At 55.7% G+C, this 13760-nt stretch overlaps 1 protein-coding gene across 2 annotated transcripts in view; it reads right to left on the reverse strand.

The window, feature by feature from the left end:
• Window positions 1-559: 559 nt before the first annotated feature.
• Window positions 560-13760, reverse strand: part of TMEM266 (transmembrane protein 266) — a 124968-nt gene continuing 111767 nt past the window's right edge. Inside the window, exons 9-11 of one of the 2 annotated variants that reach the window (XM_053594190.1) lie at window positions 12340-12529; window positions 3015-3077; window positions 560-1760 (exon numbers count right to left, since the gene is read on the reverse strand). In XM_053594190.1, coding sequence (XP_053450165.1) covers window positions 1165-1760; window positions 3015-3077; window positions 12340-12529 — 849 coding nt within the window. In that variant the 3' untranslated portion in view covers window positions 560-1164. The remainder of the gene's footprint in view (window positions 1761-3014; window positions 3078-12339; window positions 12530-13760) is intronic. The other variant, XM_053594191.1, reaches the window with a different exon arrangement.

Genomic DNA, 13760 nt, shown 5'->3' on the forward strand with positions numbered 1-13760 from the left:
GTTTTTAAGCTAGGGATATTAGGCTTAGTGGCCTGGGCAGATGCACGGGAGAGGGTGAAACCAGAGGCTGGGCCAAAGAGGAGGCTGCATTCTAGCAAAGCTGTGCTGAGCCCTGGGGACTGGGGACAGCGACATGGAGGATGGAAGGGCCCAGAGTCATGACTGCTCACAAGGGATGAAGAAGGAGCCAGTAATGTCACACACATTCGTAATGGGGTGAGTGGAAACCTGGGAGGAAGAGCAGACTGCGGGCAAGGTGCTGAGCTCACCTTGGGACCTGCAGAGTTTCAGGTCCCTGAGTGATGGGGCCCGGGGTCAGGGAGGAAGGCTGAATGATGAGCTGTACTTTGGTGGGGAGAAGAGGGAGAGGAAGGGACTGGTCCAGGGTCACACAGCCCAGCAGTGTGACAGCCTCCTGCCCTGGGGCCATTCTTGGGCCACTAGAAAGGGATCAGGCCTACGTGGGTGGGCTTGTACCAGGCCAGCTGAGACCCCAGCGAGCCACTCTAGACACTTCACCTGGACTAGCAATCAAAGAAAACCTCTGCCAACCACAAGTCTCAGTGCAGCTGGTTTTTATTATTAAAGCTAAGGTTGGAAAATGGCTGTCCCCTCCCCCCACCCTCACCCTTGGGTCCGTCCCTTCAGGTCCCTGAAAGTGAAAACCAGGTTTGCCTTGAAAAGACCCTGAAACGCTCATGCCAAATGAGAAGATGAGGACAAATGAACTAGGCTCAGGTGATGGCCTCCGTGTGAGGGTGGCGGCTCCACCCAGGGAAAGACGGCCTGGGTGGGGCAGGGCTCACAGTGCTGTCCCCGAGGGTCCGGGGTGGGCATCAGGAACAAAGGCAACGGAAGAGGCTGAGCAGGCCCCCCCCCTGCACTCTACCCTGCTGAAGCTGGGCCACAGGCTGGTTTTTGTAAAAATGTTTAAAAAGGAAATGCAGCCGCGAACACCACCCTCCCCTGCGCGGGGCGAGGGGAGGTGCCAGCTCTGGGCTTTGAGGTCTGAGGCTGTGGCCTGGTGTCACCTCCCTGGAGGCAGGCAGCACCCTGAGGGAGGCCAGGCAGGCTCTTGGGCCCCACATGTGGCCCTTGGCAGCCTCCAGGGTCCCGGGAGAGCTTTGACATGGCTGTCTCCCTCCTCCCACCAGCCTAAAGGTTCTAGGCCTCGGGGACCCTGTGCAACTTTTGCTCTTTGGATTCCAAAGATCTAAACTTCTCCTCTAGTGTGGGCACAGTGGGCTGGAAGTGGATAACAGGCCGGATCTGAAAGACGGTGAAGCCTTCCTTGTTCTTCTGGTTGAACAGACTTACCCTGTGTTCCAGCTCAGGGCTGGTTTGTGCTGAGCCTGCTGGGCTGGGCCGGGTGAGGGGGGCTGGGTCCAAGGCCTTCTGGGGTGGGCAGGGGTCCTCAGACAGGGAGGACAGCAGGTCCTGGACTGTGGCCTCTGCCATCTGCTGCTGGGGTGGCAGCAACAGTGGCAGGGGAGAGGGGCCGGACTCAGAGGAAGGCTCCCTGCGGGCAATGCTGCAGTCTGTGGGGGAGCCCAGAGTCTGGCTGCTGTCGCTCTGGGCCCGGGTGACTGAGCTGCAGGTGAAGCGGGAGGCGGTCTCTGAGGTGGCACTAGCACTGGTGCCATTGCCGCCGAGCTTTAGGGGCACGTCGAGTGAGAAGAGTTCTGAGGAGATGTTGGGCTGGTGGATGTCAATGGCAGCCGTGGTGACCACGCACACAGCTGGTTCCGGGACTCCGCTGTCTGCAAGGACAGAGGGGATCCCAGTCACATGCCACCCTCTGCCATGCCTTAGTGGACCACGAAGAGGGCAGGTCTGGATTGATCCAAGTGTGAGAGTCCAGCTGGGTGAGAGGAATGGGCTGTGGGAGGGCCACAAGTCGGGGCCCCTTGGAACTCATCAACCTTCTGGAGGGAGGATTATCCATTGATTATCCACATAAAACACACATATAAACATTAAAGTGTTTATATGTGACATGCTTTAGCCAGTCACCCAAAAGCGACTTGGGACACTTCTGGATGGATCTTTACAAGCCAGCTGATGCCTTGCCCTGGCAGCCAACGATGTTCTCGAATAGATGGTGGCTGCTCTGTCTACTGGGTTCTGGAGTAAGGATGATGACTCAGGAGCACACCCCCAGCCAACCTGCCATGGGCTCTGTGGCTCTGTTTAAACCACAGAGGTGCAGGTGCCACAGGGCACCCCCTGGCATGTCCTGACTCAGGAAGCACCAAGTTCTCTGACAAGGAACGTGTGTTTCATGGTCTGAGTTCTTCAGAATTTTAAATGGGCTGGTGTGAGGGGTGGGGAGTGGCATGATCGCAGCCTGGCCTTTAGAAGACTGAGTCGCCTCTCAGGACGAGTCTCAGAAAAATTCCAATATAGTATACATGTCACCCATCATAATGTTCTAGCCTTACAGTGGAGCATAAAAGGATTTGGGGGCTGTGAAATTCAAACTTAAGGCTTCAGACATTAGCTCCGGAGAAACAAGACACTGAGGGACTAGGTGTTATTTTCAAATTCTGTCTTTTATGTAAGGAAAACCCAGTAGACTTCCCTGAGACTTTTTCAAGTGTAAGAATAAAACACCTAGCAAGGCTACACATGACCCTGTGGCTTCTGAAGTCCAGTGGTGCTGTGCTACGTCTACCCTGGGTTGGGGCATGGAGGTCACTTTGGGTCCTAGGTGCCAGTCCCTGCCCATGTCAGAGTGCCACAGGCAGCTCTTATCAGTGGTCACAGAGCCCCCACCTGGCACACAGACTCGGACTCTGCTGCCCCTAGCTCCAGGCTGGAGTCTGCTGGGACCTGAAGCTTCTCAGCCTGAGCTCTGCCTGCAGTTATGGCTCTTGGGCACCAGGAGGTGGATGTGACTTGATCTCTGAAGCTGGCGAGGAGCCCCTACCCTTAGGGGTTAGCGGTAGCTGGGGTCACGTGTAGTGTGAGGCTGCAGAGAGGTTCTGGTACATGCAGAACAGCATCTGACTTACCACTGCTGGGCCCATTGTAGTACTGACTGATGTAGCTGTTCATATCATCTGTCACTGTGGCTTCTACGGAGGTGGGGACAGAGAAGGGTGACAGCTTGTCAGAGAATCCAAGAGGCAGGGTCTGTGGCAGTTCTTGCCCCCCCCCATAGTCCAGTCCCTGCCCCTGTCTCAGAGAAGCCCTCTGGACCTCCTTGGGGACCATGCCTCATCTGCCCCAGAGCCCAGACTGCATGGTGTACCAGGGAACCCAGGTTCGAAAGAAGCATCTGCCCTGACATCGACCTGGACAGGGTCCCTTCCTTCTCCACGCTCGGTTTCCCATCCCTGAGATGAGGGGTGCGGAATAGTTCCTCAGAGCAGAAGCCGAGAAATCAGAGAGGGCCACTACACAGCCAGCCATGGGCTGAAGCATCAGTCATCAACGGCAGCCCCCAACCCGGTCTGTCAGATGCTCCAGCCTTCTGGGCAGCACCGACACACCCAAGGGGCTGGGGAATTCCCACCACCTGCACACAGTTTGTGCTTAGTACATAGTTACTGAACAGATAAGGCAACAGGAGATGACAGGGGCAGGGTCTTAAGGAAATATTGGTTCATCATGCTGGGAGGAGCGGGGAGGGAATGAGAGAGAGGAGGGTGAGGTTTTCACCGTGGCCTAGAGCAGGAAGACGACCCCAGAAGCCATCCTAAGGAGCTTGGCGTTGTCTCAAGGGCAGTGAGGAGCCACAAGAAGGTTTGAATGTCATCAGGTGGGAGGTCACTCCCCAGGTTGTAGGGAGAGTGATTTGGAAGGGGCCAGACCAGTGACTGCCCAGGTGAAGGATGACAAGCCCTAAGGGGCAAGGAGGTGCCTGAGAGGACAGAGGGAGGGTCGGGATGAGCAGTAACTAGCATGGACTTGGTATGACTGGGATGGTGATGGGATAAGGGCACTCAGCTCTGTTTGGCAGCCTGTCAGACTGGGTCCCAGAGTGGGATGGTGGCAGATCGGACCTGATTTCAAACCTCAGCTCTATCACAGACTTGTTAAGTGGCCCTCTCTGAGCCTTTGTCCCCCGTCTTTAAAATGGGGAGAATGATACCTTCTCCCAGAGTTGTGATGGAGAGTAAACCAGCCAATAAGAGTCAGACTCCTGAAGTGGGGTCAGGCACACAGAAGGCCTGGAAAGCACCAGGGCCATCCTTCGTGTCATGGAAGTCTGGGAGATGCTCCAGGGCAGGCCCCCACAGCCTATAACCCTGTGGACTTCTCTGAGGAGCTGATGTCTGCAGGTGACCAGGCTCTAGTGTTCTGAGGCCCCTCCAGGGCATACCTGGGAGCTGCAGAGGCCAATCTGCCTTGACACCCAGAGGCTGAGTGGCAGGGTTTGCATAGACTTGGCTCTTAAAAGCTTTTTTGGCCTCTTTTGATCTTTAAGTGCCTGCAGTCAGAGGTGTGTTCCCACTAATGCTGGAGCTGAGGGAGGGGCTGGGCTGGCTCCAGCCCGCTCCACAGCAGGCGGCAACACACTTCTCCACAGCTGTTCTCGTGGGTGCTATAAATGTTGTCTATCCCCATCACCACCCTGAGGAGCTGGGGGTGCTGCTCCCTGCAAGCTGGGGGCTCAGGACCACCAGGAGAAAGGATTTGGTCACTTATCTTGGGTTTATCCTGAGCCTATACCTGCAGGACTTCAAGAGGGCCATGTGACGTGGGTAGGACTATGAGCTCAGCTAAAGTATCCACAGAGCCACGGCACTTTATCCCCAAAATGCCATTTGCAGGAGGTGGCCAGGAGAATAAGAAAGTCCCAGGCCCTGAGTTCTTGTCCTGGTGCTGCCACCAGGCCTTCTCTGGGCCTCGGGTTCTTCATCTGTACCACAAGGGCAGACCGTGATATGGCTGGGCTGGATGGCTCTGAAGTTTCAAGAGGTGACATATTTGCAGCAGAGGCAGAAGGGACCGGAGCCATCTGGACTATCCCCCAGCAGCCATGCAGGAGCCCAGGGGCCTCTCCATGCCTCTAGCACCTTTGGGGAAGGGGACCCTGGTCATCTGCTCCTCACATGCTGAGCTCAGCAGGGACACAGTGTGTCTAACCCTCTGTGGGTGCTGAGCTGGGAGTCCCTGCCTCCAGGGGGCACAGATGAGTGTGCCCAGGATGTCCAGACACTCCCTGGGCAAACAGCCAATCTCCATCTAATCAGGAAGCACCTACTGTGTGCAAGGTAGCGAAGAGGAGCCCATTCTGCTCACAGGCTACAAAAGACCTTCCAACATACAGAGCCCCCCACACCCTTCTGAGAAGCCTCTTCTGGAAAGCCCTGCCCACGCCCTGCCCCTCCTAGTTGCCCACTTTGCACAGTGAAGGCTTCACCCCGGGCTCCTGATGTGACCAGATGGGAGGAGAGGAGGAGAGTGGGACCCAGCATTTACTGCCAGAGCTCCAGATGCAGGGCTCAGCACTTCACACGTGGATCTCCTTTAACCTCCATCACCCTGCAAAGCTGTGATTAATTAATAGGCTGGGGTTCCCCAAGATCAGGTGTGATCACTCCCAACAGCCCAGCACCCTCCAAGTGTGCTTAGCAGCTGCCCCCCTCCACTGGCTCACATCGAGCTTGTGGCCTGTGTTAATACCCAAATCTTCTCTGCAAGAGCCAGGGCCAGGACAGCCCTCCACCACTGGGCACCCAGGTAACACCCCAGGAGGGCCCACGATCCTGAGAAAATGTCAGGTTGTTGCTTTTGGCCCAGGAGTACAGCCTGTTGAAAGCATTCTGAATCCTGGTTGAGGCTGCTAAGGTGTTAGATCTCTTCCTATCTCTGTGTGACTGCGTATCTGAGAATGCTCACATCTTCATCTAAGCTGTTGATAAAAATAACCTAAGCCAGGTGACCTTCAGCCCAGACAGCTCTCCTGAGCTTCTGACGGGTCCGGCCAACCACCCGGGACTTCTGGATGACCTCCAGCTACCTCTGACTCAACATGTCCGAAATAGAGTTCAGTCTCTCTGTCCTCCTCCTACATCCTCCATCCTGGTAGCTGGTTCTTCTGCCCACCCAGGTTGGGACCCTGTCACTTCTTGGTGCCTCTCACTTACCAATCACCCAACTCCACTAAGCCTGGGGTGGGTTGAGGGGCATTGGCCCCTTTATCCAGCGTTAGGTCAGGCCTCCTGGTTTCCCCTTTGGACTCCCATCCTGCCCAGTGGGTTTAATGAATAGGAGTGCTCACTCCCAGGATGTGACGCACAGCCCAGGTCCCCAGGTGCAGGCCTGTCCAATCTGTACTTGCTCCCTCTGCTCCAGACCTGGACCCACACGGTGCCTCAGAGTGAGCTTTAAGGTACAAGTCGCAGAGTGTGGCCTGTCGTGCTGATACCACCCACCCACCCCCATCCCCTGCAGGCCTGTGGATCCTCTTCTCTTGGAACTGACCACTTGGGCTGGGGCTCTGTCCCCATCCACAGAGGGGCCCAACAGCCTTTGAGAGTAGGAGCCACATTTTATTCACTGAGTCACCCCGGTACTGGGTGCAGCGTTTATCACATGCTGGGTGCCACAAAGGTGGACTGAACAGAAGACCCTGGGTATGTCAGAGGCCTTCCCCAGAGAGCCACAGGGCCCTGACATGATGGCCTGCACAGCTCAGCCTATGGCCTCACTCCCCTCCTGGGTACTTCCTACTGGGGTTTGTTTTGATTCAGCCCCAGGGAGCCCTAGGAGGAAGCAACCCAGAGGGGACTGAGCCCAGCAGAACAAAGAATGGCCACAGACACAGGCTTCAGAACAAAGGAGTCCTGGGCCCCAACCCAGCTCTGCAGGCCACTTGCTGTGCAGTCTTTAGGCAAATCTCTTAGCTACTCTGAGATTCAGCTTCCTCACACATGAAGTAGGAATAACAAATACCTATTCCTTGGTGAGCTGAAGGGACTCACTGAGTTGATGCTTGCACCCTCCCTTACCTTTCTGAACCCCTGGTCCCTGTGTCTTGGGTGGCTGCTGTGGGCCTTTCTTCTGGGGTCTGAATATTTTGCAGACTTACCCTGACTAACCCTCCTAAAGCCCCTCAGGCACCGTGGCAATGCTCATTATGTGGGTTTTGCCTCTTGGGCAAAGCCCATGACCTGCCCTGGAGACAGAAGTGGCGAAAGAGGGAAGTGTGTCTGTAGGGCCAGGCTGGGTGGAGGTGGCAGGGCCCGGTCAGGCTGAGGGGTGAGGGCACCCGACCCTGCATCCAGTACAGGCCCAGGCCCCAGGGCCACTGGGGGTCCCTGATTCCTAGTTTGGTGCTTCTGCTCCTAAACCCCATCTTGGTGCTCTGTGGCTTGGCAGCCCTCATCAAGGGAAAACACTAACCTTCACTGAGTACCTACTGTGTACATGAGTGAGCATACTACTGAACGTCCAATCCTTCTCAGCAAAGAACCCTGCCACTGTTCTCACTTTGGACACACAAGGGCTCAGAGACAGGACCAGCTCCATAATTTATAGGCTCCTTGTTCAGAAGTATTAAGAATTTCTTTTCTTTTCTTTTTTTCGTTTTTTGCAGTTTTTGGCTGGGGCTGGGCTTGAACCCACCATCCCCAGTATATGGGGCCTATGCCCTACTCCTTGAGCCATAGGCGCCACCCTAGTATTAAGAATTTTAAGGGTGACAGCTGAGCATTGAACCAAGCTCAGGGCCTCTGTGACCACACAGGTCAGGTGTCCCTGAAGCCAGCGCTGATCAGAGAGGTCTTGTTCAAGGCTTAGTTGAGATTCAAACGCAGACTCGAGTCCTCAACCCACATCCCTCTGGTTGCTTCAAATGCTACTTTGCATGTGGGTTTCCCAAGTCTAGTCCTACATCCCTGAGGCTCCTGGAGTCCCCAGCACCCTGATCAGGTAAACATGTCTGGAAGCCAGAAGAGACATGGCACCCAGGCACTCTCCTCTCCAAGGGCAAGCCCTCCCTCCCCCCTATGCCACCTAGCTCCCTATAATCCCCCCTAGGGTCTGGCAGAGGGAAGGAGCCGAGTGGGCTACAGGAGCACCTCTGTGGCAGTGTCTCTGGATACTGCAGCAGTATGGGGGGGACACTTAGGTTCCCCATGATATATGTGAAATTCATGGCACTCCCACCAAGGGCTGTAATTCATAAGTTATGGGCGAGCATCAAGACTAATAAATTCGGGAGAGAAGTATTAATGACTACACAGGGGCACCATGAACTTGGCAGGCCCCAAAGCCTGGAACTTTGCAGCCCAGGTTTTAAAAATGATTTGTGCTAGAGCAAGTCTAAACAGAAGTTGGTCGGCGTTGTCTGGCTGTGACCCACGGGCAACTGTTGAGACTGCACAGCAGCTTCCTCCTTGTGGGGCTAAGGCTGGTACCCCCGCCCTCATGGCTGCCCCCCCAGCCAGCCGCTGCCCCTCCCCCGTGACTCATCACGCCTGTCTGCAGGTTAATCCTGGTAATGTCTGTGCCCTGCAGCGCAAGAGGTGGGCCTCAGGCCCTTGTGACCTGAAGGTCATAGTTAGCAACAAATGCTGCCCTTTCTTAATCTCCAGAGTGGCCCGAATGCCCCTAGCTTGTCTAGCCATAATTTCTACTGTCATGAGAATCCCTCCCTGGACACAGCTCCTGGTCAAGGAGAGATGAGCTGGCAGAACCCCTGTGCCCCTGGACCACTTGGGGCTGTGAATCATGCATCCCTTGATGGCCCCCATGTTTTGCCCTTTGCTTGGAAGCCCTGACCTTGCTGTCGACCCTCTGGGGCTGGCTATGACACACTGTGCTGTGCATGGATGGCTGCACAGGCTGTGGGAGGTGGCACCTAGAGAGCTGAGAGGTACAGGGGATGACCCAGAGAAGACAGAGGAGGGAAGGTGTGATTCCAGGGCTGCATGGAGGGACATGGGCAGCTGCTCCCAGGTGCATGTCTGCTGCCTCAATGAGAGGCCTGAGCCTGCCTTGTTCAGATACTATCTCCCCCTAGATCCCTGGAGGGTGAGTGGGGACTGTGCAGCCCTCAGGACACCCTAGCTGGTAACACATGCCAATCAGAGTTTCCTGAGTGGCCTTTGACTCTGCCCCAGCTTTCTCTCTCCTGTTCCCTTCTGGAAATTGCCCTACAAGGGATACAGAGAGAGGAGGGGCAGGACAGACAGGCAGGACCCAGAGCGTCGCAGAACTCCTAGAGAATGGGTTTATTTTAAAGGCTTGATTTGGTTGTGCACCCTCCAATCCCAGATCTTGGCTCCCTATTGGGCCTAAATGTGGCATCTGATGTCTGTAGCTCATTGACTGAGGGCCATGCTCTCATCTCTGGAGCTCAGGACCCTGATGAGCAGATCATAGGTGATGCTTCAGAGTGAGAGTGTCCTGGAAGTGCTCAGAGCTGCAGAGAGGGACATTGGGTAGTCTGAGCCCCAGGTGAGCAGCTTCTTGGGCAGAGCCAGGAGGCCAGCATACAAAGGCAGCAGAGCCAGGAGGTTGGCGTGCGGGGTCGGGGGTGGGGCAGAGCAGCAGCGCCCAGGGCTCACTCAGCTCGGTCAAGGAGGAAGATGTAGGATGGGCCTGAGCCTGTAAACCAGCTCCTCCCATCCTCAGGAAGCAAGATTTAATGGGCAAAAATTGTTCCTGTCCCCAGAAGAACTTTCGAAAAGAATAAGGCAGTGGAGACCACAAGCACGGGCCCGGGAGCTAAAAGCCAAGAGCCCCTGATTTGGTTTGATTTGGTTGTGTACCCTCCAATTCTGGAGAGAGCTATTGCCAATGACCCCTGAGCTCTGAGAAAGGACATAAGGACCCACACGGAACCAGCAATGTCCAAAAGCCCCTATGGAGAGCGGCTAACGCCCCGAGGCCCTGAGGCCTACAAGGCTGAGGGAGATGAGGCTGGGGGAAATAACACGTAAATGTTCATGGCAGCTGGGCAGAACCGAGCTGGAGGGTGTTTATGTGAGTTTGTGGGGAAGGATGGTGACCTGGGAGCTCACCCTATGACAGGCTCAAGGAAGAAAAGCATGGCAGGGAGGCTGGACCAGCAGTGACCACATGGGAAAGGCTGAGAGGCTGAGCGAACACTTACAGGCTGCTCCATCCCACCTGAGTGAGAGCAGATGAGGCCACGAGGCACTGGCGACAGGACTGTTGGGGGTCCTATGTGCCACCTGCTATGGGTTGAATAACTGTGTCCCCCTCACACCCCTGCATTCTATATGTTGAAGCCTTGAACTTTAGTACCTCAGAATGTGATCTTATTTGGAAGTAAAGTGGTTGCAGATGTAATCAGTTAAGATGAGGTCACAGTGGAGGAGGGTAACCCCTAATCCAATGTGATGGGAGCCTCGGGTGGTTGTCACTAGCAAACTGATGTACCACCCCGAGGGCCTTGGGCTTTTCCCTGAAGGACATAGGAACCAGTAAAGGTGGTTAGGAGTCAAGGAGTTACATGAAAGATGTTGGGAGAGCCCTGTATACTGGGAGAGGGGAGAGTGCAGAGGGCACCTAGGGGGGGAAAGCTGAGGAGGAGCTGGTGAGTCCCGAGAAGATGAAGGTTGAACAGTGAAGATAAAGAGGGGAATATTTCCGACACATGTGTCAAGCAAAACCAGCAGGCAGCAGCGAGGGCTTGTGAATCAGGACCTACAAACCCTAGGTAAAGGCAGGAATCAAGCTACAGATGAACGGGCATCTCTGTGCAGGGGCACAAAAAGCCAACTGCCCAAGGAGGGGTTGCCAGGGTGCATGAAGTCTGGGTCAGTGTGTGCTCAGGTCAAGTGGCTGCTACAAGGCTCAGGAGCCATCCAGCTGCCTCATGGGGAGTCTGGGCGCAGAACAAAAGAGCAGAGTGGGCCCCTGGCACTGTCCTGGGCTCATAGCTCCCCAGTTACTGCATGCAGTTCTAGATGTCACTCTGAGAGGGACCACAGGAGAGGTCATCCCCTGAGAACTGGCAGTGGGAACCCAGGTGACAGTCCTGGAGGAGAAAACAGTTTCTAAAAGGATCTCAGCTGAGGGGGCACCCACATGTACATGAAAACCGTGGCCAGGTGGGGGATGTGGGGTTGGAGGGCAGACATCCATGCAGGCTGAGGAAGAAGCAGGTGGGAAGGGCTGCCAGGTGAGGTATTAAGCATCTCATTTTAGAACAGTGGTTCTCAACCTTCCCAATTGCTACGTTGTTACAAATGGAAAAAAGGGGTCGTGACCCACAGGTTGAGAACTGCTGTTTTAGAAGAAGGTGAGCTGGGGCCACACTGGCTCTTGGCAGGGAGTTACAGATGGGATTCTCATGTCAGCTGAAAGGCTGGACTCAGAAATCCCCTTCTAGCTCCCAAATTCTGTGATTCTAAGTTCTGAAGATCTCAAAAGGTGGAATAGCAACCACTTCATTCCCAAAAACCTGTCTGCAATGGCTTACAGGCAGAGCCCCTCACAACCATTGGTTCCTCATGCTTCTGAGAAGAAGTAAACAATGAAGCCTTAAGGGAAAGCTGGGAAGCAGCAGAGCCTGAAAGGGACACAGAATGCCAAGGTGGAGTGGCCCCTTGAACAAACTGGGGTTTGGGGTTCCACACTCCACATCCCAAGCCCAGCACCCTTGTTTCCTGGCTGTGCAGCCCCATGTGGTTCTCTTAACCTTGGAGCCACACAGCAGCCCTGAGAGGAAGGCTCAGTGTGGCTCCCATTTGACAGCTGAGAAAACCAAGGCCCAGAAAGGTTAAGTCCCCCTGTCCAAGGTCACATAGCTGGCTAACAGAAAAGGCAGGATTTGAATCCAGAAATACCTCTCTTTCTGTAAGAGAAGAGAGGAATTCCAAGTGCTGTCCCACTTCCTTCCACCTCCTGCCCTGTGTTGTGGCCGATGTCCCCATCTCCACTAACATCATCCTCCCATCCATATGGCTCCCAGGGCCCAGACTACAAGATCAGTCCAGAACCTACTATGCCCATCTGGAAGGCGTGATAGGTTCTGGACTGTTCTGGTCCCAGGCCTGAACTTGTAGTCTGGGCCCTGGGAGGTGACGGTCCAGTAGGAAAGTCCCTCGTTAGCCTCAGCTGACCTTAGCTTGCCTATCTCTCAGTTTTTTCATCCATGAATAGAGTCACATCTCCAAGGTTGCTGTGAAGACAGGGAAGGTGATGCACAAGGCATGCTGCGGCCACAGGCACGAAACGTGTACAGGTCATTTCTAGCTGGGTCAGGGTAAATGTCCGCTCCTGGGCTGAAAGGCAGTCCCGAGGGCACTGATCTGGGGGCTTCTCCATCGCTGCACCGCCGGTTGGGAGCCCTGGGGTCGCACAGGGGAGGCGCGGGGGCTCTGGAGCCGTCGACGGGCATGGCGAGCTCACCTTGCGAGGGCCGCCGCTCCTCCACGACGCTCTGGGCCGCCGTCTCCTCGTCCCACGTGCCGGCCTCCACCACCTTGTAGCGGCCGCGCGGCTGTCTGAGCACGTGCGGGGCCTGCAGCGCAGCCTCCCGCTCGGCCGCCAGGTCCAGGTCCTGCTGCGCCAGGTGCGCGCGCAGCTGCCGGATCTCGAACTGAGGGAGGGAGAGGGGACCGTCAGTCCGCGGACCGTGGGGTGCGCGTCCCAGAAACCTCCCAACACCCCGGATCGCACGAGCGTCTCACGTTTGCAGAGCCTTTTCCTAGTAATAAAGCGTGAGCCCACGTCTCGGGTATCTTGTCACCCCACCGCACGGACGGCGGTGGGAAACCTGGGTTTGATTTCCGCTCTGGGGGATTGCACAGACGTGCGATTCCACCCGGTGCTTGACAAAATGAAAGCCTCATTCAGGTGCCTACGAATGATTACTAGGGGACAGGCACCCTGGAGCCCCGAGGGCCCGCGCCACCGGCCTTGGGAGCCCCGCTGGCGTCAGCGCCCGCTGTCCTGTCCGCTGGCAACACTCACTTGCCTCTCTCACCAGGGTGGACGGTTCCCAGCCCCGCAGCTTCCTGGTGCCTTTGGGCAAGTCCTCCCCCCACCCCCAGGCCCCAGTCTCCTTATCTACAAAATGGGTTTTCCTGTCTTTGAGGATTCGGGTTTCTTCATAAGGGCCTTATATAAACTGCACGCATTTTTAGTTTTGTTTTTCTTTTGCTGGGGAAAGCATCTTGGAAAGGCTTCCAGAAGTCTCTTGGGCTAGCGGTTCAGATGGCTGCTCACAGGGTCCTTGACCTTCTGGGTAAAGGTGAAGTTTGGGTCTCCGGTCGACCGGCTGGGCCGTGGGCTTGCGGGAAGGAGGCCCTTCCCTGCCATCTAGTGTCCCAAGCCCGCATCGTACCGCCTCCGCAATGGGGGAGCGAGAAAGGGGGAAGCCAACCGCTTGCACCGCCTCGGCGCCGCGCCTAAGAGGTTGCCCATTTGCTTATGACAGTTTCTCCAGCCCAGATCCTTTCCTGGAGTGTCAGACTCGCACCTCCTATTGCCGATGTGACAGCACCACGTAGTTGGTTCATGGGAGTTGCAAATTCCACCTGGTCAATACAGGGCTCTTCACCAACTCTCCAAACCAGCTTCTCAGGCCTGTTCATCTCACTTAAGCTCAGGCTTAATCACTTCCCTTGCCTCCTCTCTTTCCCTCACCCCAACAGCCCATCTACCCCCAACTCCAGCCCCACCTCCAAGTCCTGTCCCACTTCCTTCCACCTCCACTGCCAGCTCTCACCAGGACAGCCAGATCCTCCATGTTCCTCTCCCATTGTGCTCCAGCAGGAGTAACAAGGACTCTCTCAAACCCAAATCAAGGCCTGTCCATAAACATCAAT

This window comes from Nycticebus coucang, chromosome 6 (genome assembly GCF_027406575.1).
Source record: "Nycticebus coucang isolate mNycCou1 chromosome 6, mNycCou1.pri, whole genome shotgun sequence".
Lineage (NCBI taxonomy): Eukaryota > Metazoa > Chordata > Mammalia > Primates > Lorisidae > Nycticebus > Nycticebus coucang.